This window comes from Hemiscyllium ocellatum, chromosome 1 (genome assembly GCF_020745735.1).
Source record: "Hemiscyllium ocellatum isolate sHemOce1 chromosome 1, sHemOce1.pat.X.cur, whole genome shotgun sequence".
In the NCBI taxonomy this organism is placed as follows: Eukaryota; Metazoa; Chordata; class Chondrichthyes; order Orectolobiformes; family Hemiscylliidae; genus Hemiscyllium; species Hemiscyllium ocellatum.
In genome coordinates, this window is record NC_083401.1 from 149,920,249 (window position 1) to 149,946,141 (window position 25,893).

Here is a 25,893-nt window from a genome sequence, read left to right on the forward strand (position 1 = left end):
AAAGAGTTTCTGCAAGTATGCTAATGGCAAAAGAGTAACCAGTGATAGATCACTTTAAAGATCACTGAGGCCATCTTTGTGTTTAATCTCAGGAGATGGGAGAGATATTAAATGAATATTCTGGGTCAGTTTACTGTGGAGAAAGAAATGGAGGCTAGAGAACTCATGGAAGTATGTATTGATGTTTTGAATACAGTTCACATTACAGAAGAGGAGGTGCTAAGAAAACAGCAAGGTGAATAAATATCTGGGAACGGATTAAGCTGCTGAGTAGACTGTTTGTTGTAATCAAGACCATTCAATAAATTGAGTTGAAGAAAAGTTAAGAAAAATAGCTAGAGAATGAATAAATGATTGGAAGGGTTTGGAGGGATATGGGCCGGATGCTGGCAGGTGGGACTAGATTGGGTTGGGATATCTGGTCGGCATGGATGGGTTGGACCAAAGGGTGTGTTTCCATGCTGTACATCTCTATGACTATCTCAGAACGTTATGGGAAGTTAGGGAGGAAATTGCGGAGCCCCTAGCGGAAGTATTTTTATCGTCTGTAACCACGGGTGAGATCCAGAGGACTAGAAGGTAGCTAATGTTGTGCCTTTGTTTCAGAAAGGTTTCAGGTCTGGAAATATAGACCGGTAGGATAGGATTTACACGCATTTGGAGACGCAGGGACTGATAAGTGAGAGTCAGCATGGCTTTGTGCATCTATAAAATTACAAAAGCATGTTTGTCGGGGACAGGATAGCATGGTGTGTTAGCAGAACGTTGTCCTTTCACACTCCTAAATCTGGTTGTAGTTGTACCTCTGTGACAATGAAAGTCTGCTCTCTCTGAAATCTCCTCAGTGAAATGAGGGAGCAATCTTTTAACGTGTTCTCGATGAGAACTTGTTACAGTTGGCACTTGGCTGTCAGCCTGTCACTTCGGGAGGTATTGAAGAGAGCAGCTGCGATAGTACAGCAACAGATGGTTTTTTTGAAATTAGGTTTAAGTAGCAATGCAATCAAGGGCAAGTAGAGACCGAGTATAGGGCAGACCATCAGTGCTACATTCTCTCTGACCGTGTTTGAGTGAAAATGGTCAATCGTGCCGTTTTTCAAAGTGCTGATACTCATCAGTTTGTCATGCATAAATGCAAGTGTAGCATATTAACATATGTTAATTTTAAATTTGAATTTCATCAAAAAAATGTCTTCAGTTTCACAAATATTGCTTCAAATAATATTTTCGAATCTATCCAATTCGATATAACCAGGTGAGGATGAATCATGACAACCCTTTTTTTTTAAACTTTCTCTTGCTTAGTCACAATTTTTCTCCCCAGTGTATAACTAATACACTTCAGTTTAATTAATTGACCAGATCAGAAATGAAGGAGAGTCCATTCCAAGGTTTTCTTGAGTGGGAGTGAAATTTTATTATCTGCTACCCTGAAAAAGTAATAAAACACAGCATTGAACTCACATAGATATGCAGGTAATGAGTTTACAAAGAAGGGGGGCGGTGGTGTTTGGTATGTGTGGGAAGGTGAGGTAGTTACAGTTAAAATTGTTTTAGCATCTTTAAGGTGTGAGATCAAAAGAGCTGAATCCGACTCTTTAGCTGTCCTTGGCAAATCATTCTTGGTGAATCATTGTTATTGTTCCAATTTGTTTTTTAGTGGCATTGTTTGATCTTGAGGGGGATTAAAACAGAGAGAGAGAGAGAGAGAGAGAGAGAGAGAGAGAGAGAAGACCTTCTAGTATCCTTGCTGTTATGAGCACACATTATTTTTTCTGTCTCTGCTCTGTTGCACAGAGCAAACTGCTGAAATATAGTTCATTTGTATATCCGCAGTGCGGCTCCATTATCCTTTTCAAACTGAACACTCCACAGGCAACCTATAATCTCTAGTATATGAAGTAATCATACAAGTGTGAGTAACAGAGGATATGCAAATTTCTATGCCTTTTGATTAAAAATGTTAATTCTGAGCAGCTGATTTTATATGTTCCATGTGGTTGCCTGGGCTTTTCAGGTGATTATAGCATCTATTTTAAGTCAGCAATGTCCTTTTATTTAAAACCATTAAAAGTTGAATGCTGAATGTTAGATATTATCAGTCCTTTTTCCTTATGAATGCAACAATATATAGATGGCTTAATACAATTGCTTATATATAAAGTGATTTGTCAAATTTTAAAATAGTCCTATGCTATCCCAATGACGATATTGGCCATTCTCTTGTGTTAACCACTGACTTTGTGCTGCTATTATTCTGTAGGATTTGTGTCTGGTGTGTAAACATGGTATACAATATCCTGGGCACTCTGGGCATGCAGTTTATTCTGGCATTAGCATGCAGTGGGAAAATCAGCAGCTCTTTTCATACCCTGTCTGACTTGCTATATTGTGAAGTCAAGTGTTTTGCTGATTCATTATTTCTTATGGTACACTACCTTTTGAAGACTGGTTTATTCCCCTGTGAATCAACTGATGGCAACACAAAAACTTCAATATTGCACTATTTTGTAATCTTTTCAATGAAATTTTTTTTGTCATTCTCTTCTTTCTTGACCAGCTCCCTGATATTGAAAAAAAGTTCTGCTGCTTTATTATCATTTTACATCACCTTCCATCCAGGCTGTTTAACTCTGGGGGGCGGCGCAGTGGCTCAGTGGTTAGCACCGCTGCCTCACAGCACCAGCAGGTTTGAGCCCCACCTTGGGCGAATGTCTGTCTGTGTGGAGTTTGCACGTTTTCCTCGTGTCTGCGTGGGTTTCCTTCGGGTGCTCCAGTTTCCTCCCACAATCCAAAGATGTGCGGGTTAGGTGAATTGGCCATGCTAAATTGCCTGTAGTGTTAGGTGCGCTAGTCAGGGGGAATGGGTCTGGGTGGGTTACTCTTCAGAGGGTCGAAGGGCCTGTTTCCATACTGTTGGGAATGGAATGGTCATAAGCATATGTGATTTGTTTTTTTTTTGTTTGGTTTCCAAAACCTCCATAACCAAGTTACTAATACCTCAGGAGCTGAGGTTCAGGTCTGCTCACAACCCTTTGCCACCAATAACAGTCTCTGTGAGGAGCCAAACAATCTGTTGACTGCACCTACTGTCCTTTCCTGATCGCAGCTTAGGCTGACATTATGAATGCGTGCAAAACAGCACTTTTCACTGTATTTCGATACATGTGACAGCAATCAACCAATGGGACAGCCCTGCTGCCTTACAGCACTAGGGTCCCAGGTTCAATTACACCTTTGGGTGACTGTCCGTATGAAGTTTGTACATTCTCCCTGTGCCTCCGGGTGCTCTGGTTTCCTCCCACAGTCCAATGATATGCAGGTTAGGTGAATTGGCCATGTTAAATTGCCTGTAGCATCCAGAGATGCACAGGCTTGGTAGATTAGCCATGGGAAATGCAGAGTTACAGGGATGAGATCGAGGGTGGGTCTGGGTGGGATGCTGTTCAGGGGGTCGGTGAATGACCTGCCTTCCACATTGATTAGAATCATAAAATCCCTACAATCAACTGTCTCGACCAAACGTCCAGCATAATTTGCAGCAGTCCAGAGACACGGTGAGCAGAATAAATCCCTGGAGGTGATGCTGAATATGGCACTACCTTTTATAAACTCCCCAATATTCAGTTTAAATAGTTCCTGAGGCGGCTGAACATCTGAATATTTGCAGAATTGCTTATTGTTTCCATCTGCTTTTTGCCTTACAGGGGAGCCAGAATTTAAATATGTTGGCAACATGCACGGGAACGAGGCAGTGGGGAGAGAGCTCCTTGTCTTCTTGGCACAGTATCTATGCAATGAATATCAAAAAGGAAACGAAACAATTGTCAGTTTGATCCACAGCACGCGGATACACATCATGCCTTCCATGAATCCTGATGGCTTTGAGAAAGCAGCTTCACAGGTAAGCAGAGACACAGGACTGAATCCTAACTCCAAAATAAAACCAGTTGAGTTCCGGCTGTGTCAGATTAAAATGGAAAAGAACAGAAGAAAGAATCTGCCTTACTTCTAAAGGGACAAGGGATAGATGACTAATCCTTATGTAGGAGGAGGCTTGGTAATTTAAATATTATAATAGTGCTTTCATATTGTCAGTGATTCAGTTCTTAAACTGGGTCAGTTGGGTTTTCCCGGTCTCTGGAAGCATGACCAATGTGAGAAGAGCGCAATCCATGAAAGTTAGTGGCTTTCCAGCACTCCCTGTGGGCCTGGAGGGACAGAGCACTTCCCCCAAGTGCAGAGAGATATTCATCAAACTCTGCACTATGGCCTAGCTGTTTCAATTGCCATGGGAGTGGGTCTGTCCCTCCATCTGCTCTACCCGCAATCAGGCCGTGCTTCGCTCATGATCACCATCTGCTTCACCACTTCAGCGAGGATTATCCATTAGCTCTGTCCCACTGTGACCAGTACCGACTAGACAGCAACACCACTACTCCTCCAACCCCGCACAGAGTTAGCTTCCAGGCTTCAATCCAAGTGTTGCAACAGAACAGCCTTCACACCCAACTCACAGATATGTCACTTCTGTGGAATGATGGCCACTTGGCTGGGAAATACTGTGCTCAGAAACATTCAGTTTTCACTCGCGATGAGTGATATTTGACAAAAAGAACCCAGATTTTATTTTCTTCCGTGCGTATGAAGGTAATTGTATTGTACTGGAATGCAGTTTAGCAAATTGGACAAAATTCCATTTGCCCATGCCAAAACCAATCATTTTCTGATTTGGTCGCTATACCTGCACTTTTCCAGTTTGGATCCAGGCAGGTATTCTTTCCCAGCCAGACCAGAGTTGGCAATAGCAGCTGTACTGCAACAACTCAGTATGAACTGGAGATACGTGTGGGCCCTGCTACCTCTGTACAATACGTGGTTCCATACTTGCTGCTGGGAAACCTGACTATCAGATTCTGACTACGGCAAAAGCTGCAAATAGAACATAGAACAGGACAGTACCGTACAGGTCCTTCGGGCCATGCTGTTGTGCTGAGCATTTATCTTCATCTAAGATCAACCTAACCTACACACCTCTCAATTTACTGCCCTCCATGTGTTTGTCCAGCAGTCGCTTAAATGTCCTTAATGTACTGTACTACCACAATAGACTGTAATACCTTAATAGACTGTACTACCACACTGGCAGTGCATTCCACGCACCCTCCACTCTCTGCGTAAATAACTTGCCTCTGACAGCTCCCCTATACCTTCCTCCAATCGCCTCAACAATATGACCCCTCATGACAGCCATTTTGGGGAAACCTCTCTGGCTATCTACTCTCTATCGATGTCTCTCATTACCGTCTACACCTCTATCAAGTCACCTCTCTTCCTCCTTCTCTCCAGTGTGAAAAGCCTGAGCTCACTCAACCTCTTTTCATAAGACAAGCCCTCCAATCCAGGCAGCACCCTGGTAAATCGCCTCTGCACCCTCTGTAAAACATCTACATCCTTTCGGTAATGAGGCGACCAGAACTGGATACAATATTCTAACTATTGTGTAAACAGGGTTGTATAGACCTGCAGCAAAACCTCGCGGTTCTTAAACCCAGTCCTTCTCACATCCTTGCACAACCTTTAAAGTTTAAAAAAAAATTAATGCTGGTCATTTTCTACATTTTTTCTCTCTCTTGCTCTCTCGCTCCCTTTCTTTCTCTCTCTTTCTCTCTCTCTCTCTCTCTTCTCTCTGAGTTCCACTTGTGCCATTTACAGTTTGACCTCATTTCTTCTCTGCTCTCTGCACATCCAATCTCATTCCCTTTATCCTCACTGTAACATCAGCTTCCAACTATGTACCAACAGTGTTGCAACGTTCTATTATGTAGCACCTTCAATGTAGAAACATACAGCAACACACTTCAGAGAGGCAGTTGGAGAAACACAAAGCTGTCATTAGCAGGACTGATGAAAAGCTTGATTAAAGAAGTGAATTTTAATAATAAATATTTTTGTTGAAAAAACATTTTAGTTTTTTGTAGTGGTTCTGTTCGCCAAGCTGGAAGTTTTTGTTGCAAACGTTTCGTCCCCTGGCTAGGAGACATCATCAGTGCTGTGGAGCCTCCTGCAAAGCGCTTCTTTGATGTTTCTTCCGGCATTTATAGTGGACCACTATAAATGCCGGAAGAAACATCAAAGAAGTGCTTCGCAGGAGGCTCCACAGCACTGATGATGTCTCCTAGCCAGGGGACGAAACGTTTGCAACAAAAACTTCCAGCTCGGCGAACAGAACCACTACAACAAGCACCTGAGCTACAAATCTTCGCACAAACTTTGAATTTTAGTTTTTGTTTACAAAATTACAAAACCCATACGAAATAGTATGACAGCTTCATAATATTATAGTAATAATAGAAAACAAACTACTACTCTACTCCACGGAGTACAGAAACATAAAAACCCTATAAAAACTACAGTTCAATAAACAACCAAGGAGAAAGAAGAAAAAAAAATAAACAGATGAAATAAAATTAAACCAAGTTATAACAAGGTAACTTAAATGATATTCAATTAAATTACTACACTCAGCGCAATCTCAAGACAACTCCCCACCACTGGGAGCAATAGTAAGCAGATCCGTATTTGTTCGGGATTCTTCCTCCCAGAGGCCCCCAAACTGACAGACACAGTCCTCATGGCTAAACAAAGGCCCTGAATAATATAGCCGATTAGATCTACATCAATATAATTCAGAAACGGCCACCATGTTCTGTAAAACAATTCTGTTTTCTGGTGCCCCACATTCGTAAAGAAGTCTGGGGGATGAGTTCCATGACTATCCTACACCAACTCGAGAGCCCTGAGGGATTCTCTGGCACCCAGCTCATTAGAATGTTCTTCCTCATGCAAAAAGAAAGAATATTAAACAATTTCATCCCATGCACATCCAGGGAGGGAAGATTTGGGAAACCCAAAAGGAGAGATACCGTTTCCAACCTAACCTCGGTTCCCAAAACCTTTACCAAAGCACTCGCTATGTCATCCCAATACTGCGGATCATGTGGCATGACCACAAGCAGTGAGTAAGCGTACCAACGTCCATTTTGCACTTGGGGCACTTTGGGGACACTCCTGTATTGATTTTTGTAAGCTGTTCTGATACCAGGTGAGCCCTATGGAATACCTGCAGTTGAATAGCCTGGGTCCTATTATAAATCGAACTCTTCCTAATGTTTTCTCAGATATCCTCCCACTTTAATAATAGTCTTAAATGATGTTCCCCCTCAGTTGTTGTGGGGAGTGGTGTGGATGTGTACTGCCTGAAAGGTATGAAGTCCTTCTATGTGAATTAATGCATGGACAGCTGCACAAAAACAAATTGAAAAGGCATCATGCATTCCATGCACAATTAAATTTTAGGAGGAACATTCTTCTTAAAGAAGGATCGATACTGAGCTTTTTTAATCAGTCATGGGATATGGGTGTTGTTGGCTGGGCCAACATTTATTGCCCATCCCCAGTCACCCTTGAGGAGATGGTGGTGAGTTGCCTTTCTGGACAGCTGTATTCCATTTGGTTTAGATACACCCACGATGCCTTTAGTGCTGATTTTAGAGGGTATTCCAAAGCTTTGAGCCAGGATAATGAAATCACAGTCAGGCAATATTCAAGTGAATGAGAATCCAGAACTCCGGTGACATAACAGCCTTAGAGGTCCTTGTGCTGGAGAGGTTTACAGGGATAAGCAGTTGGCAAGACCTCGAGTGATTGCAAGAACCATGTAAGAATATTAAATTTGACGTTTGGGAGAAAAAGCACACACTTGGTGAGTGAAACCTGGTTCAGGTTTGTAAGCAGGCCAGCAGAGCTTTCAATGAGCTAAGAGAAGTGGGATATCAAGGAGGGTGGCACAGTGGCTCAGTGGTTAGCACTGCTGCCTCACAGAGCCAGGGACCCAGGTTCGGTTCCAGCCTTGGGTGACTGTTTGTTTATGTAGTGTTTGCGTGGGTTTCCTCTGGGTGCTCCAATTTCCTCCCACAATCCAAAAATGTGCAGGTTAGGTGAATTGGCCATGCTAAATTGCCCATAGTGTTCAGGTGTGTAGGTTAGGTGCATTAGTCTGGGCTAAATAGAGAATAGTAGAGGAATGGGTTACTCTTCAGAGGATCGGTGTGGACGTGTTGGGCTGAAGGGCCTGTTTCCACACTGTACGGATTCTATGGATTGGTCCTGGAGGAGGAAGAGGCATAGATGAAGAATTTGGGAGCGGGTATCAAGATTGGTTAATGCTATGGGAGTTGTCTTTCCTTATTGAGAGGATATGGAATTGAAAGTTCAGCTCAGGGTCTGGTAGAATATTGAGTTTCCAAACAGTCATTTACAGTCAGAGATAGTGGCTGGGAAAATGGATGGAACTGGTGTCATTGGTCCTCCCATGGCTAGAGTATAAGGAGAGATGTAAAGGAAGGGAAAGAGATGGAGCTACTTACAGATAAAATGTAGGACCTAGGCAGCCAAAGGCATAGCTGCTAATGATTAGATTAGATTCCTGACAGTTTGGAAACAGCCCCTTCGGCACAAGTCCACACTGACCCGCTGAAAGGTAACATACCCATTTCCCCCTGACTAATGCACCTAACACTATGGGCAATTTAGCATGGCCAATTCACCTGACCTGCACACCTTTTGGATTGTGGGAGGAAACTGGAGCATCCAGAAGAAACCCATGCAGACACGTGAAGAATGTGCAAACTCCACACAGACAATCACCCGAGGCTGGAATCGAACCTGGGTCCCTGGTGCTGTGAGGCAGCAGTGCTAACCACTGAGCCACAGTGCTGCCCTGGAGGGATTATGATCTTGGATGCTCGAGATGCCAAAGTTAGAGGAGCGTGGACAACTCAGAGGGACGTGGGATCTGATGAAATTACAAAGATAGGGACATCTGTGGCTCCAGAGCGATATGAGGAAAAGGATTTGAATTTAAAATCTCGGAGTGATTTGACTTAGTGCTGATGTAAATCACTGAGCACTGGGGCTCTAAGTGAAAAGGACTGGATTTTAGTTAAGGTAAGGGAGACTCGGTTTTGATTGTGTCTTGTATTATTTGCATCTTGAATTGTAGAAACACTACATCCAGAGCTTCTGCTTATTCCAAAGTGTAACCATTTGTGCTAACTTTGGCAAAAAATGAGGTCTGCAGATGCTGGAGATCACAGCTGCAAATCATTTCCCCTCCCCCCACCTTGTCTCAGTCGGTTCCCTCAACTCAGCACCGCCCTCCTAACCTGCAATCCTCTTCCTGACCTCTCCGCCCCCACCCCACTCCGGCCTATCACCCTCACCTTGACCTCCTTCCACCTATCCCACCTCCATCGCCCCTCCCCCTAGTCCCTCCTCCCTACCTTTTATCTCAGCCGGCTTGGCTCTCTCTCTCTTATTCCTGATGAAGGGCTTATGCTCGAAACGTCGAATTCTCTATTCCTGAGATGCTGCCTAACCTGCTGTGCTTTGACCAGCAACACATTTGCAGCTGCTAACTTTGGCAGCACAGAAAATGACAATTGGAACGATACAGAGATGCACAAGGAAAACCAGCAGGTTTGTGAAGCATTAAAGGGCTCTTGTAGAGCAGTGGTAGTGTCACCATCTCTGAACCAGGAGGCCTGGCTTCAAGTCCCACCTGCTCTACAGGGGTGTCAGAACAGGCTGATTGAAGTGTCTAAATCTTACAATGCGTTGTCAGGCACATTTGGTTCTACCACCATCTAGTGGACGACCATGTTCCTAACACAATAACAGCCTGACCAGAATCTGAATGAAGGTGGTGTCAGGCTAACTCTGCACTTGGATAGACTTGTATGAATACTAGAGGTGGAACTTTCATATTTTTATTGTCATGTTTTGCTGAGTGAGATTCATGGCGCAGGGTTCACTGTGGCTCAGCGTGACTTTTCCCACAAAATCCTCCACTGTCTACTCGTTAACTGTGCTGGATATGTGCACATACCTGAACTCCACCATCATTGTAAACTGAGAGGCGCGCAGAGGTGGTGGGGGGTGGGGGGAGATATCAAGCAACTTCGATCTCACTCCAGGGCCCCTTTCTCTCGTGAAGGTTAGGACAATGTCAGCGGGTACCCAGAGGAATGAGGAAAGACGTACAATATCCCCAGAAGCTGCTTCTCAGGACATTGCAGAGATGTCCTGACCCTTGATAAAAAGCGGTTCACTATTGACTCACTGATCACAATCCTGCTCTACAAACATTTTCTTCAGGACCAATGCCTTTGCACACAGGCACTTAAAAACGATGTTCCCAGAGGAAGGATTTCCTACTTTAATTCCTTTGTGTGGCAATTCTGCTTTTATTTCATCTTCTAATTATAACAAGCCAATAAGCTAACTGCACAGTAACTTTTATTTTAGCATGTCTACTTCATACCTTGTCACATTTTTTTACTCTAGTCTGTTTCCTATTTGGAAACCTTTGTTCCTGTACATTCTATTTCTTACAACGGTAAGAGATAGAATGAACAGAGAATGAAAGAGAAATTCATATTTGAATTTCTCCTCATAGCCAACCCCACCACTGTTTCCATGGGAAAAAATGTCAATGAATTAAATTTGGATTATTATGCATCACTTGTAATTTTGGATTTAATTTAATAGTCCCAGTATTGTTTTTGACACAGCCTTTCCCCCTAATGACCTAATTATGTATGCAATACTTGACAACACCTCCATGACTAAATGTTGTTGTCTTTGGATTCCCAAAGGCCTGTTGGCGTGACACCCTGCATTTTTGAGGCAATTTACATCAGATTTTCTCCCATCAAAACTTAGTCCATTACATCCAGGTCCTTCCCACGTTCTCTGTCTGCTTTTGTTGACTGCTGATCCTCTGGACCTTTTCTCTCCACAGCTGGTTAGTGGGTTGTTTAGGCAATGCCGGATCTGAACCATGTCCGATGACGAGGAGTCCTGTCCTCCTTTTGATCCTGTTTAATATCAATGAACTCTTTTACTTATAGTCCAATAGTATTCACACTTGCTTCATTGTAGTTTTTTTCCCAGTGTAATCATTGCTTTGTCACACCATGATCCTTTATGCCCTTTGACAAAACGGCCATCTTATGCTTCTTTAAATTCTTCAAAGGCACTATTTCTCCCAAATCTAACAAATCAGTTCTTGTTCATTACCTTTGATGAATGTACTCTTAGTTCCTCATTGCTCCTTGTATTCCTGGCCTTGCAATCTTCTCTGACCTCATTGAAATTCTTACAGTGCCTCCGTCTTTCAGGGGGTTTGATTATGTGTTCACTCCAAATGCTTGCTTCTCCTTTTAAGGTTAAAACTTGCGTCTGTCCAAGAAGGTCTTTAACAATTCTGTCGCAGTGCAGCATGGAAGGAACAAAAAGCTTGTTCTGTTAGGTGACTCTCCTTTCAACTACACCCTTCACCATAACCTTTTCATACTACTTTATATTCTGATATTAGTTAAATATGTCCTTTTTCAAAACAAGAATAAAAGTGCAATTAAACAATTACTAGTCATCTCAATACCTCTGCCTAATTTTCAAGAAATATCTGGTTTCTGTCTTACAGCTAACTTCGATTGTGTGCAGCAGTATATTTTTATGTAGCTTTTCCTTGCCTTGTTTTTTCCCTCTGTAGACCGGTGATCTGAAGGATTGGTTTGTGGGTCGTACCAATGCACAAGGAATAGACCTCAACAGAAATTTTCTCGATCTTGACAGGATTGTCTATGTGTATGAAAGAGAAGGAGGGCCTAACAACCATCTCCTGAAAAATATAAAGCTTTCTGTGGACAGAAACTCCAAGGTAGGGAGATGACTGCTGGGATGTGGGACAAAGTAGCTGCTCCTGACTAACGAGAAGCTTGATAAATTGTCCCAAACTTTTCTTCATATGTTGTTATGTATGGGACTGTTTGAGCAGAAGATTGTCTTTGTCTTTATACACCCCAGTTTTATCTCTTTCAAAAGCATTAACACATAATAGGGTTGATAACAACAGAAAGCACTACAGCCAGAAACATTACATAGAGTTAGGACAATAGTGAACCTGAAAGTGCCTGATTGTTCCAGTAATCAGGAGAGGTAGATGCAGCCTTGATAAGACAGGGGTTGGCTCATGTATCTCCTATGCATTTTGTAGTATGAAATAACAACAGATAAAACTGGAAACACTCAGCAGGTCTAGCAACATTTGCATTGAGAAACAAAGTTAATGTTTCAAGCTGATGACCCTTCATCAGAGCGCCAATATTCCCCACTTAGGTCAGGTGGAGCTCCAATTACGACCAGGTTACTTAATATTAAATCTTAATTTTCTCTTTCCCAGCTTTTCCATTTCCTTCAACTTCCTTGAAATTAAAAAAAAATTGAGTTTTTAAACTCCTTACTTGGTGTTTCCAGTAGGCCACTCCACAGAGGTTATTGAGTTTCATTAAACCTCGCTTTATTATTTTGTGGTGTCAGCTCTATCAGGGGAGGTGGAAGGTAGACACCAACATCTCAGGAAGTCACTAAAAATCACATTTCCTGAGGTTGCCCTTCGTTGCCAAAGTTTCAGCAGTGGAGGCCCGAGAAGAAGCTGATTAACTGGCGTGTAATCTGACATCGGAGCTAAAGATAAAATTTTAAAAATGAATAAGTTATCTATGCTCTGCAAAATTTATAATAATCCACGTCTTGCACTTAACCTTCGTATAATATGCACCATATCACATAATATGTAAACACACAAAAAAAGTAGGAAGTCTCAGGTTGATTTAAATCTATTTGATGGATTCTTGGTTGAATTTCCACCTCTGTTGGGGAGCCTGCCTCAATGTGCAGGGCAAAAGCGAATGTTGGGAGCAACTGGTAACTGGTTGTGAAGACCTTGCTGCATTATAGCATGGGGTTGGCCTCTCAGACTTAATCCTACCTTTTCCAAATCACTGCGATTACATTCATAAACTAGGAACTTGAAATTTCAAATTCCTGTCTTCACTTTCAAAGATAATTCAACGTTTTCTAGAGTACAAATGGCAAGAAGTATACAATATAGCACATTTTTAATTTGAATACTTCAGCACCATCAATTATAACCCTTCGGTCAAAATTCTACCCTATAGTGGGTTATCTGCCCAATTTCCTATCCAGGTCAGTGAGAGCTGTTTTGGGAAACTTGATGTACTGTAACTTCAATGGAAAATCTTGCGCTAGGTCATCAGAACAAAGGGCACAATCTTAAACTGAGGATTAAGACATCCTGGAGTTAAATTACCAAGTACCTTTTTCACGTCAAAGATAGTGGAAATTTGAAATTCCCTCCTGTTGGAGACTCTGTATCTGGGATTGACGCATTTTAAAAATTAATTATCAAAGAACTAAAGGTGGATAAATCGAGCATGGGGTGTTTCTAGTTGCAAGTTATTTAATATATTCTGATTAGGAAGAATAAATACGTTTTGGTGTGGATTTGTTCAGGTTTGTAATTAGGTAATAGTCACAAACCATTTACATCAATTTTCCCAGCTTATATTGTATAACATGTTTGTAAGTATCAGTTGTAACATAGAAAGAAATGTGCACACTCTTGTCGGAAGGTGTGACTACAATGTCACCTCTCTGCTCTTTACCATTGTCTGGTGTGGGAGGACAGTCCATCTTGACAACTAATGAATACATTACATTTAGTTGGCCTAAGGCAATAAAAATGGCAATCTACTCTGAGTTTCTTGTTAATGATAGACTGCTACTCTGTTGTGAGTTTCCCTCATTCCAGTAATTGCTATTGAAGTTAGGCTTGCTGTGGGCATGGGTATTTCATGGTAAGCTCTTTTTATATTGCTCTCATGTTGTGTGCAACTACCAACATGTCCCACACAGCCAGTGGTCTCACTACAGTGAACTTGTCGGATTTGCTGAGGCTGACAGTTGGAAAAATGTATTTTCTACGCTTCAGAATCCTATAACACAAGCACAGCAGTATAGCAATATACAAGTGAGATTTAGTGTAGTGAACATGATGGGAAAATCAACTGTAAGCTGGAATTGCTGAGATTCTTAACATGTTTTATTGCAGTGACTGGTTGTTGGACTTATCATTCTGCCTATTTTGCTAACATTAAATTCATGTAGGCCAATAGAGTGATAGAGTCAGCATGAAAATGGACCTTTTGGTCCAACTTGTCCATGCTGACCAGATAGCCTAAGTTAATCGAGTCCCATTTACCAGCTCAAGGCCTATATCCCTCTCAGTAAAAGTGAGGACTGCAGGTGTTAGCGATTAGAGTAGAGAGTGTGGCGCTGGAAAAGCACAGCAGGTCGAGGAGCAGGGGAATCAACGTTTCGGGCAAAAGCCCTTCACTATTCATATACTCATCAAGATGCCTTTTAAATGTTGCAATTGTACCAGCCTTCACCACTTCCTCTGGTAGCTTATTTCATACACGCACCACCCTCTGCGTGAAAAAGTTACCCCTCAGGTCCTTTTAAAATCTTTTGCCTCTCACTCTAAACCTATGCCCTCTAATTTTGGACTCCCCTATCCTGTGGAAAAGACCTTGGCTTTGAGCAATATATAGTGTAATATGCTGATAGATGTGTACAGTAATGGAAGGTGCCTTTATTTATGATAATGGATCTGACTGGATGAAAAGCAGTGAGTGCTGTGCTTATTCACATTTGAATTTATACTCAACCAGTCCACTAGGTGGGGTATTTGCTCTGTCTTCATCTCAAACCACAGAGCTTTCTTCCACATTGCTGAAGCAGGCGACTGTTCTGGTTGTATTAAGAGATTGAGTGGCTGAGAATTAGAGGAATAAATCTTGGCTTAAAAAAGAATGTCATGATACAGTAATGGATTAATAGTGAAATAAAGATTTTTAGAGCAGCAAACACCAAACTCTTGTGGTAAATAACCCATGTTCAGGAGTCTTCACTTAAACTCAACGTATGTGCATATTGAAGTATTTTCTTTACTGCCCATAATTGAGGATAATCTTGTATAAACGTGTGATGCATGTTGTACTGAGAGAGTTTTATTCCCACAGCTTGCACCGGAGACCAAAGCCATCATTCACTGGATCATGGATATCCCATTTGTTCTCTCAGCCAATCTTCACGGTGGTGATGTCGTTGCGAATTATCCCTATGATGAGACTCGCACTGGTAAATACAAAATAAAACTGACGATAAACAATGTTTGCCAGACAGTTATGAAACATGAAAGACAACAAAATAAAGCCGTGATGGCCTCTCTCGGGGTTACTGTCTTGATGTCAAGTCCAAAGACTGTCAGGGTGTAGCAGAGAATGGGACTTTGCAACGTTTCAGAGGAGGGAGCAAATAATTTCCATCCAACCACCTGAAATTTGTACAGCAGACATTATCAGGCATGTTCCAACACAATTGTTTTCTGTCATACACGCTTGTCACTGGGGCAAAAATATCAAGTTGATTTTTCAGAATTTTCTTGTTCTGGTAACTTTGCTGCTTTTGGATTTTCTCAATGTTACAGTTCTAGAAATAAGTGTTTGAAAAAAGAATATCAGTTTGACGGATGTCGTAAAAGTGGAGGAATAGGGATTACCAAATTAATTCATTCACCTTATGAAACCTTAGCTAATGGTTTTCATAGAGCTTTGGATGATTTATGACGGTGAATGTAGCTACTTCATGAAATTGACAGATATAATATTTTGAGGTGCCTTTTAGACATTGTTCTTTTAAAATTCAGTTTTCAGACAAAGATAGTTGTGTCTAAACTTGAAACTCTCATGTTTGCTTTTTCCCTTTATATATGTATGCAATTTGTTTCTCTTTGTTCCTCTTTCCCTGATGTTCCATGCATCCTGGTATCAAAGTAGGTTTCACTGAAAAGTAGTCAGTTCTGCTATCAAGCAAACTATTGTTCCTGTTATTATGGTTACGTATCTAGAAGAAAAGCCTTGAGAATTTGCTTTGTTTATGTAGAAGTGATTGTAGACAGACATAACATTGTAGTATTATGTATTCAATATTGTAAACATTTAAGATATGTTGATGCAAAGAGAAATCCAAATAGATTATCAGGGACTAACCAGGGATAAAGAAAGCTACCAAATAAGCATGTTAACTCAGAAAATGCCTGTTTCCCTCTTGTGCACAGTGTTCCTTTTGAGACTAATAGCAGACTGACCTTGATAACATTAGTGATTTATTTTACTTAAAATCCTCCATGTGCCGGCACAGTTAGCAATGAAGAGTTTGATTTGCGATCTTATTTGATATCACTGTTAAACTGAATATTAAGGTTTGATTCAGATTGTTACATTGAATTGAAGTGACCATGACTCAAAAAAATGACTCTTGGATGCCAAATAACTCCTCATGATGTCAACATGGTATTCAGAAAGTGCACTCCCATTATAAGGCAGCTCTGCACAATCCATTATGATGACCAAAGGTTGGCATCCATTGTTCAGACCTAAATCAATCGTTACAACTTTTGCGTATGCAAATCAATTTGAATTCATTGTGTACGTCAGAAAATTGTTTGTTGGCTTTCAAATACCTTTAGTACCTCATCCAAGTGATCATTCTTTGTAATTACTCCATTATTACAAACTGTAATAAATCATCACTTTACTTTTAAAATTGCACATATGCACATAATTGTACCAAGAAACATTTGCCCACTCTAATGTTAGTTCAAGTTTGATTTGACAGAAGAAGCAAGAAGGATGGTGAAATGTGGAAAAGCAAATGTGTGGAGATCAGCAGTGGAGTTTCTGAAATCCTTTACCTCCTGAACAGCAGAGATCAGGAAAACATTGATACATTTATTGCAAGTTTTTTAAAAAATCCCCATCTCATTCCTTTCCATCCTGTTCACGCCATCCCGTTTCTTTTTATATCCTACCTTCCCTCCCACCCTCTCTTTTGCCTACAATATTCCATTCCATCCCTCCAACACTGACCCATTTCAACCTTATTTCAAATCTTCCACACCATTGCAGCCCCCTCCCATGCCGTCCAATCCATGCCACCTCCTCCTCCACTCCAATGCCACCTATCCCGTCCTTTCTTTGTGCTCCCTTCCATCCCACCACCCTTTCTCTCTTGCTGACCCAGAATCTCCTCCCACCCACCAACTCCACCTCCCATGATGTTTACTCCTTGCCTGCTTCTCCACCTCTTTACCTCCCGTGCCAAGCTCCTTCCTGTCAAGACACTCTTCACCAGTAGGCAAAAGTGAGGACTGCAGATGCTGGTGAATAGAGTCAACATTAGAGTGGTGCTGGAAAAACACAGCAGGTCAGACAGCATCCGAGGAGGGGGAAAATCAACATTTTGGGCAAAAGCCCTTCATCAGGAATGAAGAGCGCTTCTCACAGATTGCTTTAGGGAACATCTCTGGGACACCCGCACCAATCAAGCCAACAACCCAGTGGCTGAATATTTCAACTCCCCCCTCCCACTCTGCCGAGGACATGCAGGTACTGGGCCTCCTCCACCGCCTCTCCCTCACTGCCCGACACCTGGAGGAAGCATGCCTCATCGTTGGCCTCGGAACACTTCAACCGCAGGGTATCGAGGTGGACTTCACCAGTTTTCTCATCTCCCCTCCCCCTATCTTACCCAGTTCCAACCTGCCATCTCAGCACCATCTTCATGACCTGTCCTACCTGCAAATCTTCCTTCCCACCTATCCGCTCCACACTCCTCTCTAACCTATCACCTTTACCCCCACCTCCATCCACCTATTGCACTCTTAGCTACCTTCTCCCAAGTCCCACTCCCCTCCCATTAACCTTCCACCCTGGAGGCTCCCTGCTTCATTCCTGATGAAGGGCAGTTGCCGGAAACGTTGATTTTCCTGCTCCTTGGATGCTGCCTGACCTGCTGTGCTTTTCCAGCACCGCTTTAATCTTGAATCTTCATCAGTCATCAGAGCTGGGAAGTAGCAACAGCAGGGTACTGGAGCCCAGTAAGTGAGGGCAAACTCTGCAACCCTGTCAGCTATACAACAAAGATTAGGACAGGATTCCATTTCCTATGCAATGTTATACTTTTGTTTTATTCACTCATGGGATGTGGCTATCACTGGCTGGACCAGTTGGCTCATCCCTAGTTGCCCTTGAGAGGCTGATGGTGAGCTGCCTTGAACTGTGGTCCTCATGCTGTAGGTTGACCCACAATGCCATTAGGGAGGGCATTCCAGGATTTTGATCCAGTGACAGTGAAGGAATGGTCATATATTTCCATGTCAGGATGGTGAGGGGAACTTGCAGGTGGTAGTGTTCTGCTGCCCTTCTCCTTCCAGATGGAGGCGTTTATGGATCTTGATGCTCTCAGGTTCACATCTTTGAATTTCCTCTTGGGACACTAACTCATAACTGAGAACCAACGGTGAGTACAAATATGCATGAACTATGCTCTGCCTGCCAATTTAACCCACATACCAGTCAGAGCGTTCACACAATAAGGACTATTATTATATAATGGGCCAAAGTAGGGTCTAATCAGTCACCTGAAGTCCACAACCGAGCAACTCCATGTGCAAATCCAATATAATGTTTGTGTAGTGAGCTGAGCCACAGTGAATCAGTTAAGATTTGGAGATGTCAGTGTTGGACTTGGGGTGTACAAAGTTTAAAAATCACACAACACCAGGTTATAGTCCAACAGGTTTAATTGGAAGCACACTAGCTTTCGGAGCAACGTTCCTTCATCAGGTGATTGTGGAGGGCTTGATCGTAAATTCTGTGTTAGGATTGAGCCCTCCACAATCAACTGATGAAGGAACGTTGCTCCGAAAGCTAGTGTGCTTCCAATTAAACCTGTTGGACTATAACCTGGTGTTGTGTGATTTTTAACTTTGAATCAGTTAATTGAGCTTAGTTTACATAGTATCCTTAATTGCTGTTTAAAAAAAAATGGTTTGTATTATAAGAGCATTCGTGTTCATTCAAGCAGATTGCTTCAAAAATGGATCCTTGTTTCTTGCAGGTTCTACTCATGAATATAGTGAGTGCCCAGATGACAAGATTTTTAAAAGCCTGGCTGAGGCATATGCTTCTTTAAATCCAGTCATGTCTACTCCAAATAGACCACCATGCCGTCAGAATGATGATGATACCAGCTTTATTGATGGAATAACCAATGGAGGAGCATGGTACAATGTTCCAGGGGGTAAGTGAAAATGCATTTATGGAGAGCATGTTTTTGGACAGTGCAATCAAATTTAGTCCTCTGTAATAGTTTTCCATCTGTAGTTTACTTATTTTTATTATTGCACTTAGTTACATAACTCTCAGCAGAACTGCTACAATTTCTTGTCCTCATGATGTTCCAGTGGCTTTGATTTTCAAGCCTCTTGAAATGTGTTCGGTGGGTTAATGAAGAAACCAGTTTCCATATATCTACAAATAGGAAATGTGATTAGTGGCAAGTTCACCTGCTTTTTGTTTCTTCTGTGGTCAGTTCAGTTGAGGAATGAATTGAGCCAGGATGCCATTAGTAAACCAATCTCTTCTTTGATCTTCATATCCACCTCATAAGGCAGGCGGCGCCTTTGTTTACAGTTACCTCTGTTGTTCCCCAATCCCTCAGTGCCAATGTGTGATTTTGCTCTACATTAAGTGCTAAAGTTGTGGGAAGCTGATTTCACAGTGCAATTTTTGATGAACACCTGACTAACCCAACTACCAAAAAGCCAGATGCTGTGCAGCCATTGTACACTTGATAGGGCATTAATAGACACCAGTTGAAACTATCACCCTCATCTGGGGAGAAAGTGCTGGTTTTTGAGAGCTGCCAGACATTTACATTTACCCAGCAGTGCCAGGTTTGAGCAGTGACCATTCCTGGGATTTGGACGAACCCCATTGAAGTGGAGACTGGGCTTTAGGTAAGTGCTGGATATTGGGGAGGCCTGGCTGGCAAGCCTTAATGAGGGAATGGGAGATGTTAGGGTGAAAGGGGAAAGATATAAAAGAGACCTAAGGGGCAATGTTTTCACGCAGAAGGTGGTACGTGTATGGAATGAGCTGCCAGAGGAAGTGGTGGAGGCTGGTAAAATTACAACATTTAAAAGACATCTGGATGGGTATATGAATAGGAAGGGTTGGAGGGATATGGGCTGCGACTAAATTGGATTGGGATATCTGGTTGGCATGGACAAGTTGGACTGATCTGTTACCGTGCTGTACATCTCTATGTCAGTCAGGCTCGAGAGGCTGGGAATATAGTTAAATGGGATGTATGACCTAGGGAGGAGTTGGGGGAGTGCCACTGATGGGCACAGCAAACTTTCAAAGGAAATCTTGCCAGCCATTTGCTTGATCAGTAAACGTTGCCAGGCTAGCCATATGGCATGGAACGACTCCTGTCACGGGTAAAATAGAAGCAAGGGGAGGAGGCAGTTGGCTACTTAAGGGTCTGAATAGGTCCTGGAACGGGATGTTCATCTGACCCCCATCGTTGGTTCCTGTAAAATGGGAGACATGCCCGGGTGAGCAGGAGGTCAACGGGTAGGGCATGTGATGCATTTTAATGAGCCTACCCCACATTCACGCATGCTGTATGGATCTCATTGGTCCTGTAAAATCTAACCCTTAGAGTGGGCTTTGAAGCCACAACTTTCTGACTCAGGTGACAGGTCAATGAACTAAACCGGCTGAACCAAAGTCTCTCACTTGCGGTTAAATTTGGAGTGTACAGAACTTGCAATGTTTCTTGATTGTGTCTTCAATTAGAAAATTAGCAACTACTACATTGGCAGCTGATTCTTTGAATTAGACTTTTTTTTCGCAGAGCAGTACCAGGCACGGATTTAAAATCTGCCACATTCACCCTTCTTTGTGCATTCGTATTGTACCTCCTTGCAGTTGACTTGTGGCTGGTGCTATAGCAGTCCATATACCCTGTCTGCCCACTGTTATCTTTGAGCTTTCTGATTAAGATCTCACAAAGGTTCCACGTTTTACATTAGGAAAGGAAAGGTTAAATGGATGTTTTAAAAACAGGGATGAATCATGGAAATGCTTCATGAGTTGCTTTAAAGCCTATAGAGAACTAACATTCTACTTACGTAACATTTGGTGTTATGACTTAACAGGTTAAAAATTTGACCAGATTATATGTGTGTAAAATAATGTTTCAGCAGTAATGTCAGAATAGGCAAAAAAACCTAGTCAAAATGTTATGGTTAGCATTGTGGTTTTTTTTCCTTCTCTTCTGTTATTTTGCAAGAAATTTGGTGGCATCGAGCCATAGAGATGTACAGCATGGAAACAGACCCTTTGGTCCAACGTCCATGCTGACCAGATATCCCAACCCAATCTAGTCCCACCTGCCAGCACCCGGCCCATATCCCTCCAAACCCTTCCTATTCATATACCCATCCAAGATGCCTTTTAAATATTGCAATTGTATTAGCCTCCTCCACTTCCTCTGGCAGCTCATTCCATACACAAACCATCCTCTGCATGAAAATGTTTCCCCTTAGGTCTCTTTTATATCTTTCCCCTCTCAACCTAAACCTATGCCCTCTAATTCTGGACCCCCCCCCACCCTAGGGAAGAGACTTTGTCTATTTATCCTATCCATGCCCCCTTTTTTTTAGAAGACTTTAGCTCATGTTGAATTTTTGGATGTAGGATTGTTTACTGAGCTGGAAGGTTTGTTTTCAGACGTTTCATCATCATACCAGATAATATAATCCGTGAGCCTCTGAACGCAACTCTTCATGATTTTATATGCCTCTGTAAGGTCACCCCTCCGTCTCTGAAGCTCCAGAGAAAATAGCCCCAGCCTATACAGCCTCTCCCCATAGCTCAAGTCCTCCAACCCTGGCAACATCCTTGTAAATCTTTTCTGAACCCTTTCAAGTTTCACAACATCCTTCCGATAGGAAGGAGACCAGAATTGCATGCAATGTTCCAACAGTGGTCTAACCAATGTCCTGCACAGCTGGAACATGACCTCCCAACTCCTGTACTCAATCCCCTGACCAATAAAGGGATGCATCCCAAACACCTTCTTCACTATCCAAGGAGCTATGAATCTGCACTCCAAGGTGTCTTTGTTCAGCAACATTCCCTCGGACCTTACCATTAAGTGTATAAGTCGTGCTAAGATTTGTTTTTCCAAAATGCAGCACCTCGCATTTATCTGAATTAAACTCCATCCGCCACTTCTCAGCCCATTGGCTCATCTGGTCCAGATCCTGTTGTAATCGGAGGTAACCCTCTTCACTGCCCACTACCCCTCCAATTTTGGTGTCATCTGCAAACTTACTAACTGTACTTCCTATTGCTCGCATCCAAATCATTTATATAAATGATGCAAAGTAGTGGATTGTGTTCTTAAAAAAAATATTGTTATTACATAGAACATAGAACATAGAACATAGAAAAATACAGCGCAGTACAGGCCCTTCGGCCCTCTGTTGCGCCGACCAAATCCTACCTAACCTACACTAGCCCAATAACTCCATATGCCTATCCAATGCCTGCTTAAATGACCATAAAGAGGGAGAGTTCACCCCTGCTACTGGCAGGGCATTCCATGAACTCACAACCCGCTGCATAAAGAATCTACCCCTAACATCTGTCCTATACCTACCACCCCTTAATTTAAAGCTGTGTCCCCTAGTAACAGCTGACTCCATTAGCGGTAAAAGGTTCTCAGTGTCTACCCTATCTAAACCCCTAATCATCTTATACACCTCTATCAAATCTCCCCTAAACCTTCTTTTCTCCAATGAGAACAGGCCCAAGTGCCTCAGCCTTTCCTCATACGATCTTCCTACCATGCCAGGCAACATCCTGGTAAACCTCCTCTGCACTTGTTCCAATGCCTCCACATCCTTCCTATAGTATGGCGACCAAAACTGCACACAATACTCCAGATGAGGCCGCACCAGAGTCTTATACAACTGCAAAAAGAATTTACTAAAAGAAACTGGGCCGTTTTTTAAAAAAATATGGAGAATGCATTGCCATGGTACTTCTGCATGTGTAGGAAACCTCCTGGCCAACCTGGCCAAAGAAAATGTGTAATTATGACCCTTGCTGTACCTATGCATCATTTCTCACACAAGGGATCACTTATACATGGGAAGTGAGAATGAGCATGAAATGAAACCACTTTTAGTATTACCACGCTAAGATGTGATAGGAATTTACACATTGTGGATGTGTAGATTGGCATGGTTATCAAAAATGTCAAACTGACCAAGTCAGAATAGCAAAGTCTAATTCCTATTTATTTGAAATTGAAATCCCATCAGACACTGTTTCGCAACTCACCAAAGCAGCCAATTTACAGTAAAGATTGGAGGAATATACAGAGCAATTTTGGTTATCCGAACATCAATTATCCGAATTTCGGGTTCTCCAAATAAGATCTCACGGTCCTTTAAATTGTTATGACCTCCATATATAAACACACACTATGAGAGACGCTGACCCACAATCTCTCACAGGACCATCCACCAGGATGAATGCTGTTCTTTTGTAATCGCAAAACAACAACAGCTCCCTCACTCTTGGTAATTTTCACCAGGAGAGTTGGGGCCATGTCTGAAATTTGCTCATTGTAACTGAACAGGAGTTTCTTTATCCTCGCTAGCAGAACCCACTCGCTTTGTCCTCTACTTCTGTGCACACACACACAACTGCATGAATGAGTTAATCAACCTTTAGTTTGCTCTTGTCCCAATCCAAAGTGTTGAGAAAGTGTGAAAGACATCTGATATCAGTTGCTACTCAGGAGTTGGCACGAACACAGGATGCTCCTGTGTGGACAGAACGTTCAGTTCGAATGTTCAGTATGGCTTCCTTTGTTCAAATAACTGATCTGATCATAAAAAATCAGTTATCCGAACAAAATACTCCGCGCCCGTCTCATTCGGATAATCAAAGTTGTTCTACAAGTATACTGTTTCCCAATCTCTGTGGAAACTAATAATTTTTTTCAAGGATATTAATTGCAAGTATAAGAACAGATAGTGCAAGAGAAATTCAGCAGTTCTGGAGAGTAGAACAGAGCCTCACAGCCAGGGACCCAGGTTTGATTCCCACCTCAGATGACTGTCTGTATGGAGTTTGCACATTCTCCCCGTGTCTGCGTGGGTCTCTTCTGGGTGCTCCAGTTTCCTCCCACAATCCAAAAGATGTGCAGGTTAGGTGAATTGGCCATGCTAAATTGCCTGTAGTGTTTGGTGGATTTGTCGGGGTAAATATAGGTTGGGGAATGGGTCTGGGTGAGTTACTCTTCGGAAGGTCGGTGTGGACTTGTTGGACTGAAGGACTTGTTGGCTAGAGGAAGGAATCTCTATCATTAGCTGAGTGCCTTTCAACTGGCCCTTGATAATGAAGTAGGTTAAAATGAAGTGACCACCCAAAGGACAGAATACAGTATAAATGTGAAAAATAAGCAGGGAATCTAATCTAATCTTCAGTATGTTGTTCCTTTTGAAGAAAGAAAAGTCAAATTGGCGTTGAAACATTAACTTAGTTTCTCCCTCCTCAGATGCTGTGAGACTGGCTGAGTTTTTCCAGCTCATTCTGTTTTTGTTTCAGATTTCCAGCATCTGCAGTTCTTTATTTTTATATGAATTTCCCATGATTCATGAGAAGGATCATCCAAAATTTCACATTTTAAGTCTATCATTGTACCAAATAACTGAAAACATTATTGACTAGATTACATTCTATATTAGGAATGAGTTTCCCATAATATTTTAATTTTTAAAATAATCATTCACAGGACATGGGTATTGCTGGCTTAACCAGCATTTATTGCCCATTCCTAATTGCCCAGAAGGCAGTTCAGAGTTAACCATATTACATACTGGCCAGACCAGATGAGGAAAGGAGATTTCCTTCCATAAATGACATTACTGAACCAGATGGGTTTTACTGATAATTAACAATTAGTTTTTCATGGTCATTATTAAACTCTTAATTCCAGATTTTTATCTGTCTGCCATAGCAGGTTTCAAACCTGGGTTCCAGAACATTATCTGGGTCTCTGGATTACTAGTCCAGTGGCAATATCACTCGGCTATCACTTCTCCAACTTTAATAAAGGCTGAAAATCCCTCCTGTCTTCCATCACATTTTATACTTTATTTTTTGATATTTCTTATTCTGAAATACCTCTACAGAGCCCGGTATCCCGTCAGCAAGCCACCCTTTTATTTACATGTGGAGAGTCCAGCTTCCTCAGAGCCAGCTCTCAGAGTGAACAGACCCTCCTGTTTATTTTTTTCTCCTGTTTTTTTTTCTTTTTTTCTCTTTTTTTTTCAAGACACTCCTTTTTTTATTAACCCCCACACTACTGCCTAACTGCGGTAGTGCTTATTTTTCACATTTATACTTTATTCTGTCCCTTAGGTGGTCACTTCATTATCAAAGGGCCAGTTGAAAGGCACTCATAGCTAATGATGGCTTGCTTTTTTTATCCTTGTCAAGTATTTTCTAATTCCTCAATTGACTTGCCTAATGAGAATTAATGGGGAGATTCCTTCCTCTAGCCAATACTACTGTGTCTACTGTGCTCACTTACATCCTTAAGGATGTAGTTCTGTAAACTGAGCATGTACAGTACTGCCATCTTCATTCTGCTTGATGAATAATACAGACTGTGTCTCTGTCTATCTCTGTCCCCCCACTCCCATAGATTCTTGCAGACTGACCTGTTTCCGTTGGTTTACAAGATTGATCTGATTCTGAGGCCACAAAATATTGCTAAGGAATCTTTCCTCTTCCTAGCTCATCACTGTGCCAGTCTGGGTTTTGTTTTTTTCTTCTTTCCGCCCACACTCCTGTCTAACTGCGGTAGTGCTTCGTTTTCCCCATCACCCATGGTGTGTGTGTGTGTAGGTGTGAGACACAGTGAGGGACGCAAGGTGTACACATCTTTTATTCACTTCCCACCACC

The 25,893-nt window shown here is 42.1% G+C and overlaps 1 protein-coding gene across 2 annotated transcripts in view; it reads left to right on the plus strand.

The window, feature by feature from the left end:
• The window catches only part of cpe (carboxypeptidase E), a 112,292-nt gene that overhangs the window by 64,063 nt on the left and 22,336 nt on the right, over positions 1-25,893 (plus strand). For both annotated transcript variants that reach the window (XM_060832780.1, XM_060832781.1), the window contains exons 2-5: positions 3,708-3,904; positions 11,618-11,785; positions 15,012-15,129; positions 18,952-19,134. In XM_060832780.1, coding sequence (XP_060688763.1) covers positions 3,708-3,904; positions 11,618-11,785; positions 15,012-15,129; positions 18,952-19,134 — 666 coding nt within the window. The remainder of the gene's footprint in view (positions 1-3,707; positions 3,905-11,617; positions 11,786-15,011; positions 15,130-18,951; positions 19,135-25,893) is intronic.